This window comes from Leptonotus elevatus, chromosome 1, assembly GCF_054856555.1.
Source record: "Leptonotus elevatus isolate MCC_2025b chromosome 1, RoL_Lele_1.0, whole genome shotgun sequence".
NCBI lineage: Eukaryota > Metazoa > Chordata > Actinopteri > Syngnathiformes > Syngnathidae > Leptonotus > Leptonotus elevatus.
In genome coordinates, this window is record NC_141239.1 from 55581229 (window position 1) to 55601588 (window position 20360).

The window sequence follows — 20360 nt, forward strand, 5'->3', positions numbered from 1 at the left end:
TGTTTAATAAAGTGTGGGGGGGGGGGGATTTCCGAATTCAAGTTTCTGTACACACTTCCTGGTTTGAAGTCATTATATATATATATATATATATATATATATATATATATATATATATATATATATATATATATATATATATATAGGTGGGGAGGAGTAGCTATATATGTTGATAAAGTATTGGACTTTAAGGTTGTTGAAAGAATGACATCTGTGGTGGATAATGTTATTGAATGTCTATCAATTGAGATCTGTATAAGAATGCAAAAAATATTATTGTTAGCTGTATACAGTATATAGAACACCGGACTCTAGCATTGGGATGTTCAGTGAGTGGATGGAAAGGATGTTTTCAAACATAGGTAGCAAAATAGTTTTTATATGTGCATATTGGAACATTGACCTGTTAAATGCTAATAATCATAAACCTACAAACAACTTTATAAATACAATGTACAGTATGAGCTTTTTTCCCAGAATCACCAGACCCAGTAGATCAGATATGGGCAAACCCCGGCCCGCGGGCCAAATACAGCCCGTTATGCTTTTCAATCCGGCCCGCCGAATTTATCCAATAAAGCTAGAAAAAAATTCAAAATCATTAATTTAATTTTGTCCCTGCAATGCCCGCGTTTCACCAATAGGTGGCGCCAGGATTTTTATTGTGGGTGGGCCTGAGGGAAAATGGGTGGGCCAGAGAAAATATGCACAAAAAAAAATTCCCTTCACGTCCCTAATAGTGCTTTACCGCGGGTACCAAGGACAGCGATTAAGTTGCCGCTCTTAACACACACATATTATGGCGTTATTTCGCTTCTTTAATTACGAGGGCGCAGAAAATAAAATCGCTGGCGCGGTCTCACGTAAAGTGAAGGACTGCTGTGAGTGACCATCTGACCCCGTCTGTAGAAATGAGCGGACCAAAGAAAAGGAAAGTGGACGGTGAGGGCCGAGTGTTTAATAAAGAGTGGACAACACGATATTTTTTCACTGAAGTCCGATCAACGGCTGTATGTCTGATATGCCAAGAAGCCGTTGCGGTTTTTAAAGAGTACAATATCAGCCGTCACTTTGCCACGAAACATGCAAATTATGGTAGCAAGCAGTCAACACTAGAACGGGAGGCTACTGCACAGAGGTTGGCGGCTAATTTACAGGCTCAGCAGAATTTTTTTCACCGACAAACTTCAATTCAGGAGTCAAGCACCAGGGCAGGTTTTTTGCTGGCGTTCAAATTGGCGAAGGCGAGTTTTTGAAAGAATGCATGGTAGAGACAGCAAGTCTCTTGTGTCCGGAGACCAAAGGCAAGTTTGAAAAAATCAGTTTATCACGCAGGACAGTGACTCGCCGTGTGGAACTGATTGATGAAGATATAGTGAGCACGTTAAATAAAAAGGCGGGGACCTTTACGTTATATTCACTGGCACTTGATGAAAGTAACGACATAAAAGACACTGCTCAGCTCCTAATTTTCATCCAAGGGATAAACGACAGTTTTGAGATAACTGAGGAGCTTTTGAGCAAGGAGTCGCTGAAGGGGAAAACGCGAGGAGAGGACTTGTATGCACATGTGTCCGCTGTCATTGAGAGGATGAAGCTTCCTTGGAGTAAACTTTCCAATGTCGCCACGGATGGATCGCCAAATTTAACAGGAAAAAACGTCGGACTGCTGAAAAGGATCTAGGATAAAGTGAAGGAGCAAAACCCTGAGCAGGACGTTATTTTCCTTCACTGCATCATTCACCAGGAGTCTCTGTGTAAGTCTGTGTTGCAGCTTAATCACGTTGTCGATCCAGTTGTAAAACTTGTTAACTTCATACGAGCGAGGGGACTTAATCATCGTCAGTTCGTTACACTGTTGGAGGAAACCGATGCGGGTCACCAGGACCTACTTTACCACTCTCGTGTCCGCTGGTTAAGTTTGGGAAGAGTGTTACGAGTGTGGGAGCTCAAAGAGGAGATTAGCTCGTTTTTGGAGTTAATGGGAAAATCCGAAGAATATTCCGAGTTGAGTGACGTGAACTGGCTTTGTGACTTTGCGTTTGCTGTGGACATATTTTCACACCTGAATGAGCTGAATGTGAAGCTACAGGGGAAAGATCAGTTTGTGCACAACATGTACACAAATGTGAGCGCCTTCAAATCCAAGCTGATTTTATTCTCCAGACAAATGTCAAACAAATCTTTCGCTCATTTCCCCACACTAGCCGTGCAGAAAGGGACCATCCAAAACACGAATAAATACTGCAAATCACTGGACGACCTGCACAGAGAATTCTGCCGTCGCTTCTCTGATTTTAAACAAATTGCCTCATCACTTCAGCTGGTGTCCTGTCCCCTGTCACAAGAGCCTGAAACAGCACCGCCGGAGCTGCAGTTGGAACTGATTGATCTTCAGTCCGACTCTGCTTCAAAGGAGAAGTTCAAGTCTCTTAAACTGAATGACTTTTATGCCTCACTGAACGAAGCCGCGTTTCCAAACCTCCGGAGGACGGCACAGAAGATGCTGGTGTTGTTTGGCTCGACCTACGTGTGTGAGCAGACGTTCAGCATCATGAACATCAATAAAAAGGCCGTCACAGATCCAAGTTAACTGACCAACACCTCAGATCTATCCTGAGAATTGCCACAACAAAACTAACTCCAGACTTTGATGTACTGGCAAAAAAGGGAGACCAACAACACTGTTCCCACTGAAATTTGTGAGTTTTTCTACTTATGTTCTGTTATGAAAAAAAAGTTTGTAAAGTGAGTATTTTAATTGAGTGTGCCTTTATGCACAGCAGTGGAGCAGAAATGATTGACATTGAGTATTTCGTTGGGTAATAATATGTTTTGAATGTTGAAAGTGATCATCTTTTTTCAATAAATCTTGATTTCTTTAACTTTACGCCTTGAATTGAAATCTATTAAAAATAGATGCAATCACCAGGTTTGACAGATCACAGTGTATGTGCTATTATAATCTATTTACATTTCTCCTCCCACTTTGCCAAATAGTGTGTAAATGCCGCATCTTGCATATTCATTGAGGCAAACGTACTACCTGGATTAGGGCTATTTTATAATAATCATAATAATAATAATACATTTCATTTAAAAACAGCACCTTTCAGAACACCCAAGGTCACTTTACAAAGCATAAAAACACAGCAAAAGTTGAGCTAAAACAATAAAAATGAAGCTATTGGAAAAGCTGTTTTAAATAAGTGGATTTTGCACATTTGAAAAACGCAGTCCTTAGTGCACACTATAAGTAAATCGGGTTGTACATTTATCTGTGTGTGTTTACTGTGCTATGAGGTCCAAATGCTCCTGGTCCGGCCCATCTGTCAAAATTTCAAACCCATTGTGGCCCGCAAGTCAAAAGGTTTGTCCACCCCTGCAGTAGATTCACATCCATCTCTGCTACTCTCATTGACAACATTTTCACAAATGACATTGATAATAAGGCAATCAGTGGATTATTGATTAATGATATTAGTGATCATCTCCCGGTATTTACAATTCACAACACAACACTTGGGGTAAAAATAGAGAGAGGAAAAAAACAGAATACAGACGAGTAAAGACAGAGGAATCCATAAACTCACTAAGAAATGAACTGTTGGAACAAAATTGGGAAACAATATATAACATAAATAATTTGAATTCTTAAAAATATTTACCCTGTTATATGACAAGCACTGTCCAATTAAGAAATACAACAAGAAACACAAATATGATATTTGTCAATGGATGTCAACAGGATTAAAAAATGCATGTAAAAAAAAGAATACACTTTATAGAGATTTTATTAGACAGAGAACTACAGAGGCAGAATATAAGTATAAACAATATAAAAATAAGTTAACTAACATTATAAGAGCCAGTAAGAAAGATTATTATTCAAGGATATTAGAGGATAATAAATATAACATCAAAGGAACATGGAAGATACTCAAGGATATGATAGGAAATAGCAATAAGAACAATAGTTTGCCTAAGTATTTTATTGATGAGGATGTAGAGAAGTATAACATGGATGAAGTATCTAATAGATTTAATGCATTCTTTGTAAACGTGGGAGCTGAATTAGCGAAACAAATACCCGATACTGGAAATTCTGAAGAATATTTACCAGAGAGAAATCCCTAATTCTCTATTTCTCAAAGCTGTGACGGAACAATAAATAGTTGACATAGTCATTAGAAATTAAAAATTAAAATCTACTGATTGTAATGATATTGATATGTCACTAGTGAAAAAGTTAATTAGGGCCATTTCTAAACCCTTAACATACATATGTAATCTGTCTTTTCAGACTGGTGGGTTTCCAGATCAAATGAAGGTAGCCAAGGTCATACCATTATATAAAACTGGGAATAAGCATCACTTTACTAACTATAGACCGGTTTCTTTATTACCACAATTTTCAAAAAATACTGGAAAAACTCTTCAACAACAGATTAGACTCATTCTTGAAAAAACACAACATCCTTGCAGAAAATCAGTATGGATTTAGGTCTAATAGATCAACAACACTGGCAATAATAAAAGCAATTGAATCACAAATGCAATAGATTACAAGAAATATGCTGGAGGGGTTTTCATAGACTTGAAGAAGGCATTTGATACAATCAACCATAATATATTGATTAATAAACTAGAACGATATGGTATCAGGGGAATAGTACTTGAGTGGGTAAAAAGTTATTTAAGTGGGAGACAGCAGTTTGTTAAATTGGGTGATTATTCCTCATCATGTTTGGATATTGTTTGTGGTGGCCCCTAGGAATCAGTATTAGGCCCCAAACTCTTCATTTTGTATATAAATGATATATGTACATGGTTTCCCAGATACAGCATTCTGTGTTATTTGCTGATGACACCAATATTTTTCATTCAGGGGATAACTATTACAGGAGGAAATAACGAAAGAAATCAACAAATTAAAAACATGGTTTCACAGCAATAAATTATCATTAAATTTAGGGAAGACAAAAATAATGTTATTTGGAAATTGTAGAATGAATACACATGTGAAGATTAAAATAGAAGGGGTAGAAATTGAGAGAGTTCATGAAATCAAGTTTTGGGGGGTAATTATTGATGATAAAATTAGCTGGAAACCACAAATCAAACATATACAGAGTAAAATTTCAAGAAACATTGCAATAATTAATAAAGCAAAGAGGGTATTAAATAGTAAATCACTCCACACTATACTGTTCGTTAGTCTCTCCTTATTTGCAGTACTGTGCTGAAGTTTGGGGCAATAACTACAAAACCTAGACTAGAACATTCAATAAATATTCTGAAAAGAGCATTACGGATTATTCCCAAAGCTGGTTATCAGGATCTCATAAACACATTATTTCTAAAGTCACAATTATTTAAGTTTCCTGACATTGTACAGTATCAAACAGCACAAATAATGTTTAAAGCAAGATGTAATTTACTACCACAGAATATTCAACAGTTGTTTAAGAACCATAAGGAGGGTTACGATCTACGGAGACATTGTGACTTTAAAGAACCTAGGTTTTGTACAACAAGAAAGAGTTTTTGTTTATCAGTATGCGGGGTGAGGCTACTGAAGGGATTTAGTAGGGAGTTGAAACGGTGTACAAATATGAGACAGTTTAAAATACTGTATAAAAATAGGATTTTCAAACAATATGAGGATGAGGGAGGAGTGGTCACTTACTAGGTGTGTTGGGATAATTGTATTTTTTTTTTGGTTACTACTTTTTGGTTTGTGTTTTTTTCACTCCTTGTTTTGGTTAGTTTGACTGGTTTTTTTAACGTTTATATTGTGTAAATAGACTAAAGTAGTAGATTTATAGTTGGGACTGTACATGTGGTGTTAAACGAATGTATTAGGCTATGGGCGTATGCTTACATGTATTAATTCACATATTGTGTGTATGTAAGAGAAGGACGGAAGTTATGTTATTTATTTAAGGAGAAGGGGTGGGAGTAAATACATGTTACTTCTTTTCACGCCTTTTCAAATATTAATTGATTGTTTTCTTTTCTATTGCCTGTTTTCTTTTGATATTTATTTTTTTTCGTTGATTATTGTCATTTATTCATGTATTGAAAATGTTAAAATATTCAAAATAAACATTTCAATTCAAAGTCTATTTCATTTGTTTTAGGACTAGCAGGGAGTTTCAAACATTTAGTTCTAATCTTATTGTGTGTTTATTTGGTATTATAGGAAATAATTGATTGTTTAAATATTTTCTGAGTGTTTTATTTGGTACATTATTTTCCAAAAGGTTTTGGCCAAAAATTTGTAATATCGAGAAGCTAGGAGCTGGCAGATTCTCCATCTCCATGTTCTCCGTGTTTAACAGCTTGAGGAGTTGCTTTAAGAATATTTTTTAATTCTGATCTTTGACACGTGATTTAGAGCACAAAAATTGTCAAACGAGAGCCAGTTACCCTGATCATCCGTTAGATGGCGTAGTGACCACACTCCTTTATACATCCAGTTCTGCAAGAAGATTGATTTTCTATTGCAAAGAACATATCTGTTGTTCCATGTTGGGGATTGATGTGGCGTAAAATTGTGGTTGTACATAAGTTTCCATCTTTGCAGGACTGGCTTATGAAAAGATGACAATTTAACTGGCAGTTTATTAACGTTAAAATCACACCTACGGGTAAATTCAACACCTCCCTTTTTTAAACATCTTTGGACATACAGAAATAACCAGATGCTATTATAATCTGTTAGGAAAGATGTTAACATTTCATTTTTAGTACAGCATTTAAACATTCAAAATCAATTGCCTCAAGGCTACCTTCTTTATATTCTTTTACAATTTTTGATTATTATTTTTTTTATATAGTGGACTGTTTTTCCAGATAAAGTTAAGATTTATTTGGTTCATTGCTTGTATTAGTTTATCTGGTATAGCCATATAATTTGATAAATGCACCTTGCTAAAGATTCCATTTGAGTTGGATATGTTCTACCAAAAATGGTGAGATCTCGTTATAGCCATATTCAATTTGAGTTAACACTAATTCATTTTTGTTTGGATATTTAATGATTCACTTTCAGCAGTGTCTAGCTAGGTTAGAGTGTGAATGTGTGAGTGCATGAATAATGTATCTATTCCATTGTCAAGAGTATTTGAGTGTCTAGAAAAGCGCTATATAAATCTGATGCATTATTATTATTATTATTATTATTACCCGGGTATTTCACACAAGATTTAATCGGGATACTATATGCTTCTATGAGGGAGGTTGCATTCATGTATTAGCATAAATTCACATTTAGTGCGATTAAGTGCCAAACCAGATGCTTCAGAGAAGGTGTCAAGTTAACAAATTTTAGTACTTCTGGAATTTGTTCCACCCTGGTTTGAAGTCGGGAAAGTCCGATTTCCGACCATCCTCGATTGCAGCATTGTCCATCCCGAAGCAGTAAAGAGATGCTTGACAAACGACTGTGGCAAGATGGCGGATATCTTGACGCAAGATGCAGCCGTCAATGAGGCATCTCGTTTATTTTTCGTTTTACAAAAACCCATAAGCCTTTAGTTCAGACGTCACTTCCGGAATTGCTGTTGGCGGGTAGACTTTACCGACGGTTTGCTAGCTGTCCTGCAGAAGCTATTGTATTATGTAGCATATAGCTTTTGCATTGACAAAGAACCCGAACACCACTGAACCTTGAGTTGTTTTTTGGTCACAACTACTACAGCTAGTCCTGTTAATAGCGTAAAACAGAGCCACAATAAGTAGTGGTTAAATTGACCCTACGAGAAGCTAAATCAAGATCTCTGAAGTTTTTATCGTAACGGTAAGGCTTTCGTGAGCTTGCAGATGAAGAGAAACACGCCATCGCCATGTTGTTCCCGGTTGCAGAGTCTGGCCGGCTCTTCCCTATTTATGGGTCGGATAAAGTTCGTTTGAAAAAGCCCAATACCATTTGCCAACGTTTGTCGCTGTTCGGCCTCGTAATGAAAATGTGTGCTTGGTGTTTGGAGCATGTGAAGATCAGAACACGTCAGCCGCATAAATCCTTGCTGATTCAATGCAGGATGTGTACTGTGTTCGTTGGATAAGAGCGCCAGTGTTTTTTAAATTACATCCATTATATGCAGTATTTTTTTAATGGTTTATTTATATAGTATATTCTTTGTATGTTTAAATTTATGTAGTTAACACACAACCTAAAATAATATTAGTAATATTTTCTCATTCGCAGAGGTTATATTGTCGTGGCCGGCAACTCGCCACCTATTGCTATTTTGCCGTGAATCGCGCGAGAACTGCAAGTACAACTTCTGCGCAGGTGAATGTGTCCCAGCTCGTGGTGTTGTGGGGGTAGAGCGGTCACCCCAAAGATGAGGTGATGCTCTTAGCGTCACAGTTTCAAATACCGCTCTGTACCATTTTATATCCCAGCTGTCTTCGGGCAGTAGCCGGCGTACACCCTGAACTGGTGGTCACTGGTCAGCCAATCGCAAGGCACACACAGGCAAACAACTATTATAGTATTTAATTTTTTTACTATGTTTACAATTTCTTGCAGCTAATCTAGTTGTGGACGAGCCGTTTTGTTTCACGTCTTTATTGACGAATTGAACAGTTATGCACTTGGCCAATCTGCAGACAGGAAACGAAATGACTGGACTGACATTGCCCTAACGCGTTAATGTGGACGCCTGTTGCACCTTAACATGGCATCTTACACATCCCGCTAAATTAAGGATAAAAAAAATGCATAACTACAAAATAATATAAAATAATGGCATGATACTATGGAACAGACTGAGTGTAGAACTGAAGCATTGTCCAAACAGCCAGTTTTAAAACAAATGCAAACAAATTATCTCTACAAAGTATGAGCGGGGAGTTGTTTCAGTATAAAGATATGCAATTATAACCAATATTATCCTGTCCCAGGTGACCTTAGGCAGTAACACATAAAAACATAAAAAAAAAAGGCAACATGCTAAACAAAATTTCTCCAGAACCCATCATCCGATTTTCTAAATTATTTTGTTTAAAGTGGCCATTCCAACCAGACTCAGCATTTTGACAGACTGTCATTTTGGAATATCTTTTCATGTTGCATCATAGAAGTAAGTAAGAAAAGTGAAATCTCAGTGTAACACAATAAAATTCGTACACCAAGTATTTTACAAATATGCAAACAGCACCTGTGCACTTTTTATATTGTCTTTTGATAATTGTTTGTATCCGTTAAGGTTCCTCATTGCACGTCAAGCTGGCGACCATAGTAGAAAAGAAGGGCAATGCGGAGGAGGAGGAGGAGCAGCAGCTGCCCATTGTTCCTGAAACTCCAACAGCAGCTACAGAAACAACAGCATCACCAGAGGACGAAGAGGAGGAAGAGTATGTGGTAGAAAAGGTTTTGGACCGTAGAGTGGTGAAGGGCAAAGTGGAGTTCCTGCTGAAATGGAAGGGCTTCTCAAAGTGAGTCCATTATAATCTTTAAAGAAAAGAAAACATTTGGAACATGAACCGTTGTGTTTATATAAAAAAATATATATATTTATATTAGGAAACAAAAAAATATTTTACATTGCATAAAGCAGAATTGACTAGTGGTGCAACGGATAACAAAAGTCACGGATCTGATCGGATAATTTTTCGGATCAGCAAAAAACAGAAATAGTATTTTGTAAAACGCTTTCGCCCATTACATTACCACACACAAGAAACTCAAAATGTCTAATATGGCCATTTAGGATTTAAGAACACAACTTTAAATGCAATATGAGGCAGATGCATTCTTATTTTATACATGGTCTATGTGTTAAATAACAAGGTACTAGGGGCTTAAACTTGTGTTCAATTTATCAATCTGAACGGCTATGATTGATATTCTAAGTTTAATGTTTGTTTGTTTTTTAAATGGGCAAAAGTGTTTAATAAGATAAATTACAAAGTTCCATTTATTTATTTTTTTAATAATGAAAATACCTCAAAGTGCAATTTAAGGAAAAATTCCCTTCCTTAAAACATGTAGATTGTAATTCAAAGTAGCCTTGGTCCAGAATATTGAAAAAGAAGTAAAGAAAGCAAGCAAGGTACCAGCTGTCTAACTCATTTCCTGTTACCAGCCAGGCACTAGTTGCCAATGCTAACAGCTAGCTGCTAGCCACTAATGTTGGAGATTTATGCCGTACCATACAATAATGGTGTAATTAACTAGCAGTTTCTTAGCGGCCTAAATTAGCGATTGAATATACTTTCAGGATAGCGTTGTTGATGTTGATGGTCGCAACTATCTAATGTCAACAAACCTGATTTGGCAATCTGAAACGTCGAAAAGGGAAGTCAAGCTAGCCATCACGCCATGACACGGGCCAACTTCAAAGTAAAAATCTACTAAGGCTATTTGCAATTTTGCATTGCCGGAATGTCACCAATGTATTATTTGGTCAACTTTATTTTGAAGTTAGCCTCAGCGTAGGCGGTGTGTTACTACATTCAGTATGTTTCAGCTTCCTTGACATGACAAGAGGCAGGAAAAAAATCGTGTACCATTAATTTGAGGACAAATTTCACCCCACGTTGCCAAAATGCACCCATACATGCGACAAGGGTTTTCCCCCACCAACCAATTTGCGACTGTGTGGCCTAATCCGTACCGATCACGGATCAATGATGATTTGTTGCACCACTAGAATTGACTGGATTGTAACTAATTTAATTTATTTTCTCTCTGCACCTACCTGTTCAGTGAGGACAATACATGGGAACCAGAGGACAATTTGGACTGCCCTGACCTTATTGCAGAATTCATGCGGAAATACAAGGAGAAGGAGGATAAAAAGAAGGAGAGCAAGAGAAAAGTGGCCAGTGAGGCAACAGGAGCAGATGAGAGAGGGAGCAAGAGGAAGAAGGAGGAGGTAAAGGGGAAAATACAAACATGCTAATGCCGCTTTTCCATTAGCCCCAAACAGCACCACACCACACCATTCTACTTGGCCCGGCCGGCACCACACCACATGACCTCCGTTGCTTTTTCATTGCAACAGGTGTAAACAATACCAGATACGGCAACTTCCTCACTCCCTATTCTCTATGATTGCAGCTCCTTTTTGGCTGGGTGCTCAAAGACTGCAATGATATTGTCCACCATTGTTTTTAATAGGAAGAAAAACAACTCCACAACGTGTTTATCCGCACTAGCAGCCACTCGTTGCGAGCCTCGCCCTCGGCTCTAAGGTATTCCTCCACCTGTACGTGCGTGCGTCCAGCCTAGAGACCGTCTCAGCTGTTGATTGTCAGTTTTGCTCTTTAGTGTTCAAACAGTAATGCAAAACCGCTTATTTCGAGCCTTGATATGTATGTATATATCAGGGTTCTCCTTTTTCCCCCTCTGTGCTAATTTTAGAAAAGTAAAACAGCAGAGAGATACTCATGTTTCACATTTATTTTATAGCCAAATTTGTGTTACATTGCCTTTCCTTCACAACAATAACACATCAACAGTGATCACAAAATAGATATGTTGGCATATAAAACATCTCAACCACTGCCTATTAAAAGCCAGTGCAAAAAAGAAACACACATGCATCATTCAATTGATTTCCTGTTGGCATGTAATACACTCTTAAAAGAGAATTGTTGAACCAACTCAAGATTAAACAGAGAATTGTTGACCAACTTCATAGAATTGCTTTAAGTGGTAACACAGGTTTGAATTACAGTAATTTCTAAAATAAGCCGCGCTAACTAAATTTAGGGAATGCTCGAGTTTGTTACACATATAAGCCTCACCCAACTGTAAGCCGCAGGTGTTTTAATGTTACCGCACCTGGTTCCCACTACTTTTTTTTTTTTTTTTTTCATAATGAGGACGCAAATTGTCTCTGTCTCGTTCTGTCTCTCTTACTGTATTTGGGCTCACTTGGTTTGTTTTGCTCTGCCTGACGCTCTTGTGCTTCCTTTATAGTGCGCCCCCTTGAGATCTGATAGATAAGCCGCACTTTTGTATTAGCCGCAGGGTCGAATGCAAGTGAAAAAAGTAGCGGCTTATAGTCCAGAGATTACTGTAAATTAATCAAAAGTGAATATATTAAGTTTAATGAACGCATAATTAATTAAACTTAATATATTCACTTTGGATTAATTAATTTAATTTATCACTTTGGATTTACTTTATTCATTCGTGCATTACCACTTAAAGTTGGTCAACAATTCTCTGTTTAATCTTAAATTGGTTCAGCAATGAGAGCTGTACTGTGGGATGTTTCTACGTAACACTTAACTGACTTATACAGTCACGTAAGTGTTTATCAAATCAGCCTTGTCCTGAACTTTGACTTAATGACATTCATGTCTGAAAAGGCTCACACAGGTTGGTAGACACAAACAATGCAGACAGAGCAACTTAATTAAGATTCTGATAGTTATCTGCTTCTACAAGGCATAACTTACCCCGCATTTGGTGTTTAATATACCATTCGCCAACATGTCTCTGATGTCTGGTGTGGACGCATTTCCATTGCTAAATAGGCCTAAATACTTTATAATAATATAATTTTAATTAATTATAATAAATGCAATGATAATAAAAAATTGGCCTAATTTTTTTTCAGCGTTTTCGGTTCTTGGCCAAGCATTTTTCGGTTTCGGCCAAAACATTTCATTTCATATGATGCTAGGCAGGCTGTAACGCTTTGGTTTTCCCAAGGGGAAGTCGTTGGGAGGCCTCACAATCAGAGCCGGACACACTGTTGAACAAAATAATGTTCGCATAAAAGCAAAGCCTTTTCTTTCAAGGTCTTCTTTTTAAGTTATATAAAATAATTCACTTAATTTGTCAGCCACTCCTTATTGCGGACAGTTCTTGTTGTTACAGTAAAATATTTTTATTTTTACTATTTGTCGTGCCGGCCACAGACCTGAAATAGCCATTCCTGAAATTCACGGTTATGGAAATGGTGCTCTTTGGCCGGCTTGCTTTTATGGGCACGCTCCCCTTCTAACTCTGGAGTTCGAAATGTTCCAATTTTCCCAAGCAAGAGTCTGTACCGTGCAAGCAGGCCATGGTTGCCAGATAAAGTGTCAAATATTCTCCACAATGTAATGTTTACTTCGCTGTAAAATCGGGAGATTAGCGGGAGAAATGACTGATCAGAAGCCTCGCGGGAGTTAGGGATGACCGCAGTCATATTAAGCATTAAAAGAAATTCTGTCAAATAAATTTTATTTTTTTATTTTTGCTTTAACCCCTGCAATGAGGGTAGAGGGTAGCCAACAATTTTCTGTGCTGTTTTAACTGTCCTCTGAAGCCTGGATGGATGGATGACAATCAAATATGCATCCTAATCATATTGTAATGTTGCTATTAGGGCCCTACCGATTAATCGACCGCTGATTATTTTCCCCATAAAACATTATTGAAGAAAACCGAAGTTTCCGACGCTGTGAAAGTACCCTGAATACACTATTTTGTTTGTGTAGCATTAGCATATGTTATATATCAGCATATGTTATTCTGTTGTCCCTATGCGTCCTTTAAGCTGTTTAATGACACCTCAGTTGGAGTTAACAGTCAAATGAAACACAAAGTTAAGAATTACATCCTCTGTATATTTAAATACAAACATCAAACATGCTTTGTTTTTAAAACATCGCTAGCCTAGCGCTAATGCTAAAAATGAAGTGAGGATCCCATTCAAATGCTATCAGGAAGTTGGCATCGACTCCACACACAAATGCTGTGGGAACACATACCCACAGGTGAGATAACACTACGTAAAGGCACAAATTCTTCCCAATGTGTGAAAAACTAGTTATTTTAATTAAATTGCAACTTTCTTCTGTACTCACTTTAAGTCTGTATGCCATGGATGCAAGGCACCACACTGCCCCCAAGAGGCCAAAATGCACAAAAAGAGTCCATACTTGTTCTTACTGTTTTTTCAGTTGCTGCTATTTAGTCTATTCTATTCTTATTTCACTTTCTTATTGTTTTAAATAATCGGCAGATTAATCGGTAATCAGTATTTTTTTTTCTGCCAAAAATCAGTATCGGCATCGGCCTAAAAACATTTATATGGGTCGGACCCTGATTACTATAGAGATTTCCACCCCCAACATGAAACTCAAATTTTTCATATGCGTGCTTTCCTTGTCTCTAGAGTGAAAAAGTCAGAGGTTTTGGGAGAGGTCTGCAGCCAGAAAGAATTATTGGTGCAACAGATTCAAGTGGCGAGCTGATGTTCCTGATGAAATGGTGGGTCCTCTTTCATTTACAATTAATAAATGTCCAATTATGCACTCCCCTTAAAAACATGAGTCAGGGAGGCTATAATTCCCCTTTTCCCAAATAAAATTAAAACATTTGGTTTTGACACAAAAACATGACCATTAGATCAGTAGTTCTATTTTATTCCCAGATATTTACATCTGGATCTGTTATACGACTTAGAAGATAGTGACAGAAACACCATGTTTGGGACAGAAGGTATTGGAGCACAGAGAGTTTAATATGATTAAATTGATTAAGGTAGGGGTGTGCGACTATGCGTAGGGGTGGGCGATATCACAATCTTAAATTTGTGATGATATGCAGTGCTGACAATCTGTCATTTCTGTGGAGTCGTCTGATCGCGATGCAAAGCATTTCAGTACAATTTGACCGTCAGCTCATGTTCTGCCTCTGAAGGACAGTCATGCGCCTGCCCCTATTTGACAGCCAATCAGTGTGCTCAAATAGCGCACACACTTCACTTTTTTTTTTCAACTCCGCCATTCCTCACAACCTCCCAAGCCAGATTGATAATTGTGATTAACTCAAGGGAGCTCTTCACATTATCAATCTAGAACTTAACTCGGCAGATCCGTTCGGGAAAGGAGGAACATTCTGTTCAATACTTCAAGATGATTGGACGATGCGGCATCTTGCGCATGTTTATTTTGACCAATCACGGCAACAGAGAAAAATGTCGTCTTTGGTCTCGTCTTTGGAAAAATCTTTTTTACATTTTAACCAGATAAAAATGCACGAAGCGCCTCTCGCTGTTCAACATTCAACAAGGAAACGGTGACTAATTCTATAAGAACAGTATTACTTGCAGCGTAGGTTTGTTCCCCCCGCCATCGGCGCTTCTTGGTTTTGTCCCAACCTAAACAACGCCTGATTGGTCCAACCTAAAAAAGGTAGGTTGCAAAAGTATCAGCGAGAGCGGTACAAGATGTATTTCTCGTAGTATTTGTGAACCAATACCGCGACAATTCAGCTTGCTGGCAAGGTTAGCGAATTAACTCTTTAATGCCAATTTGCAAGTTACCGTAACCATACCAGAACGTAACAACAGTCTGTGTTGCCCGTTTAGACCATGGAAAACTACATAACCCGCGACCCACCCACAAGGGTTGCTACAATATTGACCTTTTTTTTAATAAAAGGTGCTTTTTGCTTTGCTACCATCAGCATTTTTTTTTTCATGAATTTATATCAGCCAAGTTGTGTGTACTTTAAAACATACATACATACATAAATATGACGCTATTTTGATTAACTTTTATTATTATTTTGCTCAGGTATTTTGCTGCTTTATAATTTTTATTTTTATTTAAAAAAGGTATTTATTATTACCGTGTTCATTTTCACAAACTATTAGTGTAGCCTATTTATTCAATACTATTATTTTATGTGTAATTTTAATTTATATTTATTATTAATAAAAAAAATCTTGATAAAATCGAAATTGTGATGTTTATAATTAGAAAATCGTGACACTATATTTGCAAGATCACCCACCCCTATGTGTGCGGCAGAGACGCTATGTTCATATATAAGGTATATTTGGCCCGGCCGTGGAGCGGTGGGCCAGCTCTACACATCCTTGGCAGGTTCCTTGAGGGTACATGGGAGTTCGCCCAGCCAGTCAACATGTTTTGTGAACTTGGAGAATGTGTTCCAACGTCTCCCTCGGGGAGTCACGGAGTGTGGAGGAAGCTGGCAGAGCGAAAGCTATGAAAGCCCATGGGGATGCAATGCACAGCGCAATGAAAGGGGGTGGTGGGGGTGTGGGTATCAATTGTATAATTTTTTTAAATTGTCCACAACAAAAACTCGAATCTAAAAAATCATCATCGCCCAGAGAATGACATGCGGACGGTATTGTGCTGCTGTGCATTGTGCAAACATCGGTTTGGCTAAGGACCCCTGAAAATTGCATCAGTGAAGAGACATGCTTACGAGGCACAATTTAATCTACAAGCTATCAGCTACACAGTTCATGGGAAAGGGGCAGTCGCGAGAGAATTCCACATCAATGAATCCAGGGTTTAGAAGTGGAGGAAGCAGGAAAACGAACTTCGCCAAGTAAAGAAGATGAAACGATTTTCCGCGGGAACATAGCGAGGTGGTCAGAGTTGGAAGATCAATATGAACAAGGAATTTTTGATCAAAGAACAGTCGGGAAAAGCATCTCTACAATCACCGTTCGACTGAAGGCCTCCGCTAGCGTTCCTAAAGGGACGATCAAAACTCTTGAATGCGTCTGGTGAATGATAAGAGCACAGCGTGGGGGAGGGTGACTCTCCCGATCACGTGTAGTTTCTTTAGGAACGTTTCAAGGCTTACCTCGCTTTCTTTGTATCTGGTTTACATTACTCGGCAGAGAGCCGCCACAATTCTACGACACTACGCACTGATTGGACTGGGAATGATTTTTGAAAAATTAACCTCTATAGTTAAGTTAGTAACAACCAAATAAATAATATCGAGCAAACTTGTCATGGCACTCAGGGTTCCTTTTAAAACTAGAGATTTCAACCTGCCAGTATTAAAATTACTGTAACTGTCAATTTTTTAGATACGTCCATGTTTTATATATAATCTTAAAGGGAATTAAGTGTTGAGTTTGAACATATGAATATCTCAATTTTGATTTATTTATATTTCACACACGAGTTCCCTTTTGCCAAAGCTGGTCATATACCAGTTTTCATTTTCGGAGACATAAGCCTGATTTTGTGAAAACGCATCACATATACAGTACATGTTTTGTTTCTGCTCTAAACCCCATCACCGCACACTTTATAAACTTTTCTCAGACAGGCATTAACACTTTCTCACATTTCTCTGTGGTCTAAAGTCACTATCAAAGTTCAAGCCTTTGTACATAAAAAAAAAGTACACTTTCATATAATTAAACCAAAAGCCAAAGTCTGTAAAATTGTTCACGAAACATGCTATAAGACATTACAACAGAGTCAAGATAGGCATTTGTATTTAAAAAAAAAAGGTATGCCAATATTTCCCCCCCTTTTTACTGAAAATTAATATTGGCTTCAAATATGTTATCAGCCCCCTTGACTACTAATAATCGGCATAGGTATCGGCCCTAAAAAAAAAACCATATCAGTTTATCTGCAATTTGCATGCATTCACACAATGCTGTTGGTTTAAATTGCAGTCCAAAAAAAAAGTTGATCAGGCAGTTGATTATATTGCCTCTTATAACCCCCTTTCCTTGCTATTCCTAACAGGAAGAACTCAGATGAGGCTGACCTTGTCCCAGCCAAAGAAGCCAACGTGATTTGCCCCCAGGTGGTTATCTCTTTCTATGAGGAGCGCCTCACCTGGCACTCTTATCCCACAGAGGAAGAGGACAAGAAGGAGGAGGAGAAAAAAGACTAGATAAGTGGATGGATACGATGTAGAGAAAAAGAGGAGGTGCAAGGTTGTAATTAAAAGTCCAGTACATACACATGTAGAGCTTAGTTTCTGTAACAAACACTTTGGCAAGTGCAACAAGTCCAGGGAAGTGGGGTGTTAATTGCCATCGTTACTTTTTTGGGGGTGCTGATTTCCTGTGATGTGAGGATCCATTTATCAAAATATACACCAACTTGTATTATGACTTAGAATATTTTTTAAGAGTATGTTAACCATTACATTGTTTAAGTTGTTCTGCTTTCTTGCTTTGTTGAACGTAGGCCAAAATGGATATGCCGTGAAACAATCAAAGCTGTTTTTAAATCTTATACAGTATGTGCGAGGCTGTCAATTCATGTTGGCTAGGCAAATAATTTGGTCTCCTTTACTGACGCAGTAACGCAATCATATTTGTTGGGATAATGTGCTTGCTGGCATCAAAGCATGAGACAATTTTGTTGGTTAACCTAAAGTAGTTCTTGCACAAAAGGCCACGTGTTCAATCAATTAAACTACAGTTTTTAATGAATGACGCAATAGTTAACCTGCGTTCCCATTTTTATTTGCTAAGTCTAAAACACTGATATTCAATATGCACAGCTTAACCAAAATATAAGTGTAATTACTAATTTCCCACACGGAGTTCAAATGCAACGGTTAAGAGAGAGCAACGCCAACTTAGAATCAAAACTTTGTCAGCCTCTCTATTACGTTTTAATTTTGTTCTGTTAACTGATGAGATCATCCAATATTTTGCGACTTTGTAGTTGACATCAGAAATTGTGTTTCGTAGGCTAATGGTTATTATAAGAAATTTCAATTCGACTCCAGCCTAGAGTTTGTTTTTTGATGACTGTAAAAGTCTGCACTCAAATGTCAATTACACTATGAAATTACTGACATGAATAATAAAACTCGTCACTGTTTGCTTGCATGGTCTCCCTTATGGATCTCTGTGTATGCTTTTGAGTTTTAGTTGAGGACGGTTTCAGTATCCATTTTAATACAGTTTTGCATAATAAATTTCAGCTACGTGTGACCAATTTTCACCTTTCTCACACATTCATATTTGGAAACAACTAACAACTAGTCTTGTGTATGATATTGACAGTCATATTAGTTTTTTTTGCTCCACAGTTGTGAAGTGCAATTTACTTTCAAGCCACTGTGGTAAATACAAATACTATAAGTTTATATGTGCATTTAAAGAGGAAACGTGCGGTTAGAAGTAGCCAAGCCTTTGAATATACTGTATCTGCTTAAAACCTATTGAATCAATATTAACATTTCTCAAGCTTTCAGCAAAGTTTGGACAAACTCTGAACCATAATCGTTCACAAAAGGGATGCAGGAATTAATCTTGCATTGAAAATGTTTTCTTTATGTAGCATCCATATGTTCCACAGTCATATGTTTCACTTTGTACGTATCATTACAATTACTTTGTGACACCATATGACATCGACTGGGTTTATTTTTTTATTTATTTTTTTACAGAACCATAAAAAACACCAGTGCTGCGTACAACAAATCACATATGGACTTTTATTAACAGCTGGCCTTAAACACCCGATGAATGAGGTTTTTTTTTTGTTACACTTAATTAACTGTTTTTAAATTGATAGGATTTAAACACACCTCATTTAAACTAATTATCAGCGCCTGTGCAAATATTGTTTTTTGTTTTATACTTTCAAATCCGATGCTTTTTTCTTTTCTTTTTTAATACAAAACCTCTGTTGCACGTCAGTATTACTTCTGAACAGTCTTGTGATTCATTTTCCTGTCTGAAAAGCTTTTTTGTATTCATCAAATTAGTATAGTCATTTGCATGTATCTTGCAGTGTCACCATTACTGGCTGATCCACTTTCAATTGTTAAACAATAAAGTTTTTAATTTTCTTAACTGTGTATTATTTTGTGGTTTGTACATATCTGACATTGATGTAGGAAAAGGATGAACAAATTCAGGCCTGTTAAATATATAATATATATATAAGTACATTAGAATGTGTAACTGTTTGGATTATATTAAACAATGTATTTCATGACTAGCCTGTATATCAGTTGAATGTTGTAACTTTTGGCAATTTTAAGCAGGCAGTCTGACTTACATTGCAGTTAAACCAATCAGATAATCTATCCAAGATCTGATGGTTGTTAAAATCATCTAAATATTAGACTTTGGCCATACTCAAATTGTGTGCTAATATCCAGATAATACATTTACGATATATTGTATAGCTCTACTTAAAACATTTTGTAGCCTATTGTAATTGACCTGTTCATCCGTTATGTAGTTTCCAACATCCATTTGGGCCCCCAGCAGTAAGTGGGCGTCAGCCAGTGTGAGGCTTTGCATTTTCTGGTTTGGTCAGCTTTGTTCGACTGGACTTGTGTTCCAGATACCTATAATTCGTTTTTGCCTTGTTTAAATATCTGAACATAAATACATTAATCCTATCCACAATTAGCATTTAATGTATTTTCTAAGTAATTTCAACTAGGAAGAATCATATCACTTTTGCAATTCATGGATTTGTACCTTGGCCCTGAAGTGTAATACAGCATAATAATATGCAACACGACTAAAACAAAAAGTACCTAAACCAAAAAACAAATTACATATAAAACAGGACAACCGATAACTACTAGCAAATAAAAAAAACACAAATAACGGCAAATTTAAAATATATAT

The 20360-nt window shown here is 37.2% G+C and overlaps 1 protein-coding gene and 1 pseudogene across 1 annotated transcript; both read left to right on the plus strand.

Annotated features, from left to right (window-relative positions):
• The first annotated feature begins 1264 nt into the window (after window positions 1–1264).
• LOC147184704 (general transcription factor II-I repeat domain-containing protein 2A-like) lies at window positions 1265–9451 on the plus strand (annotated as a pseudogene).
• LOC147184705 (chromobox protein homolog 1-like) lies at window positions 7546–19568 on the plus strand. Its single transcript, XM_086070677.1, has 5 exons — window positions 7546–7804; window positions 9219–9447; window positions 10721–10889; window positions 14133–14227; window positions 17494–19568. The coding sequence occupies exons 3-5, from the start codon at window positions 10782–10784 to the stop codon at window positions 17642–17644; spliced, it is 354 nt and encodes a 117-aa protein (XP_085926803.1). The 5' UTR covers window positions 7546–7804; window positions 9219–9447; window positions 10721–10781; the 3' UTR covers window positions 17645–19568.
• Window positions 19569–20360: the final 792 nt, after the last annotated feature.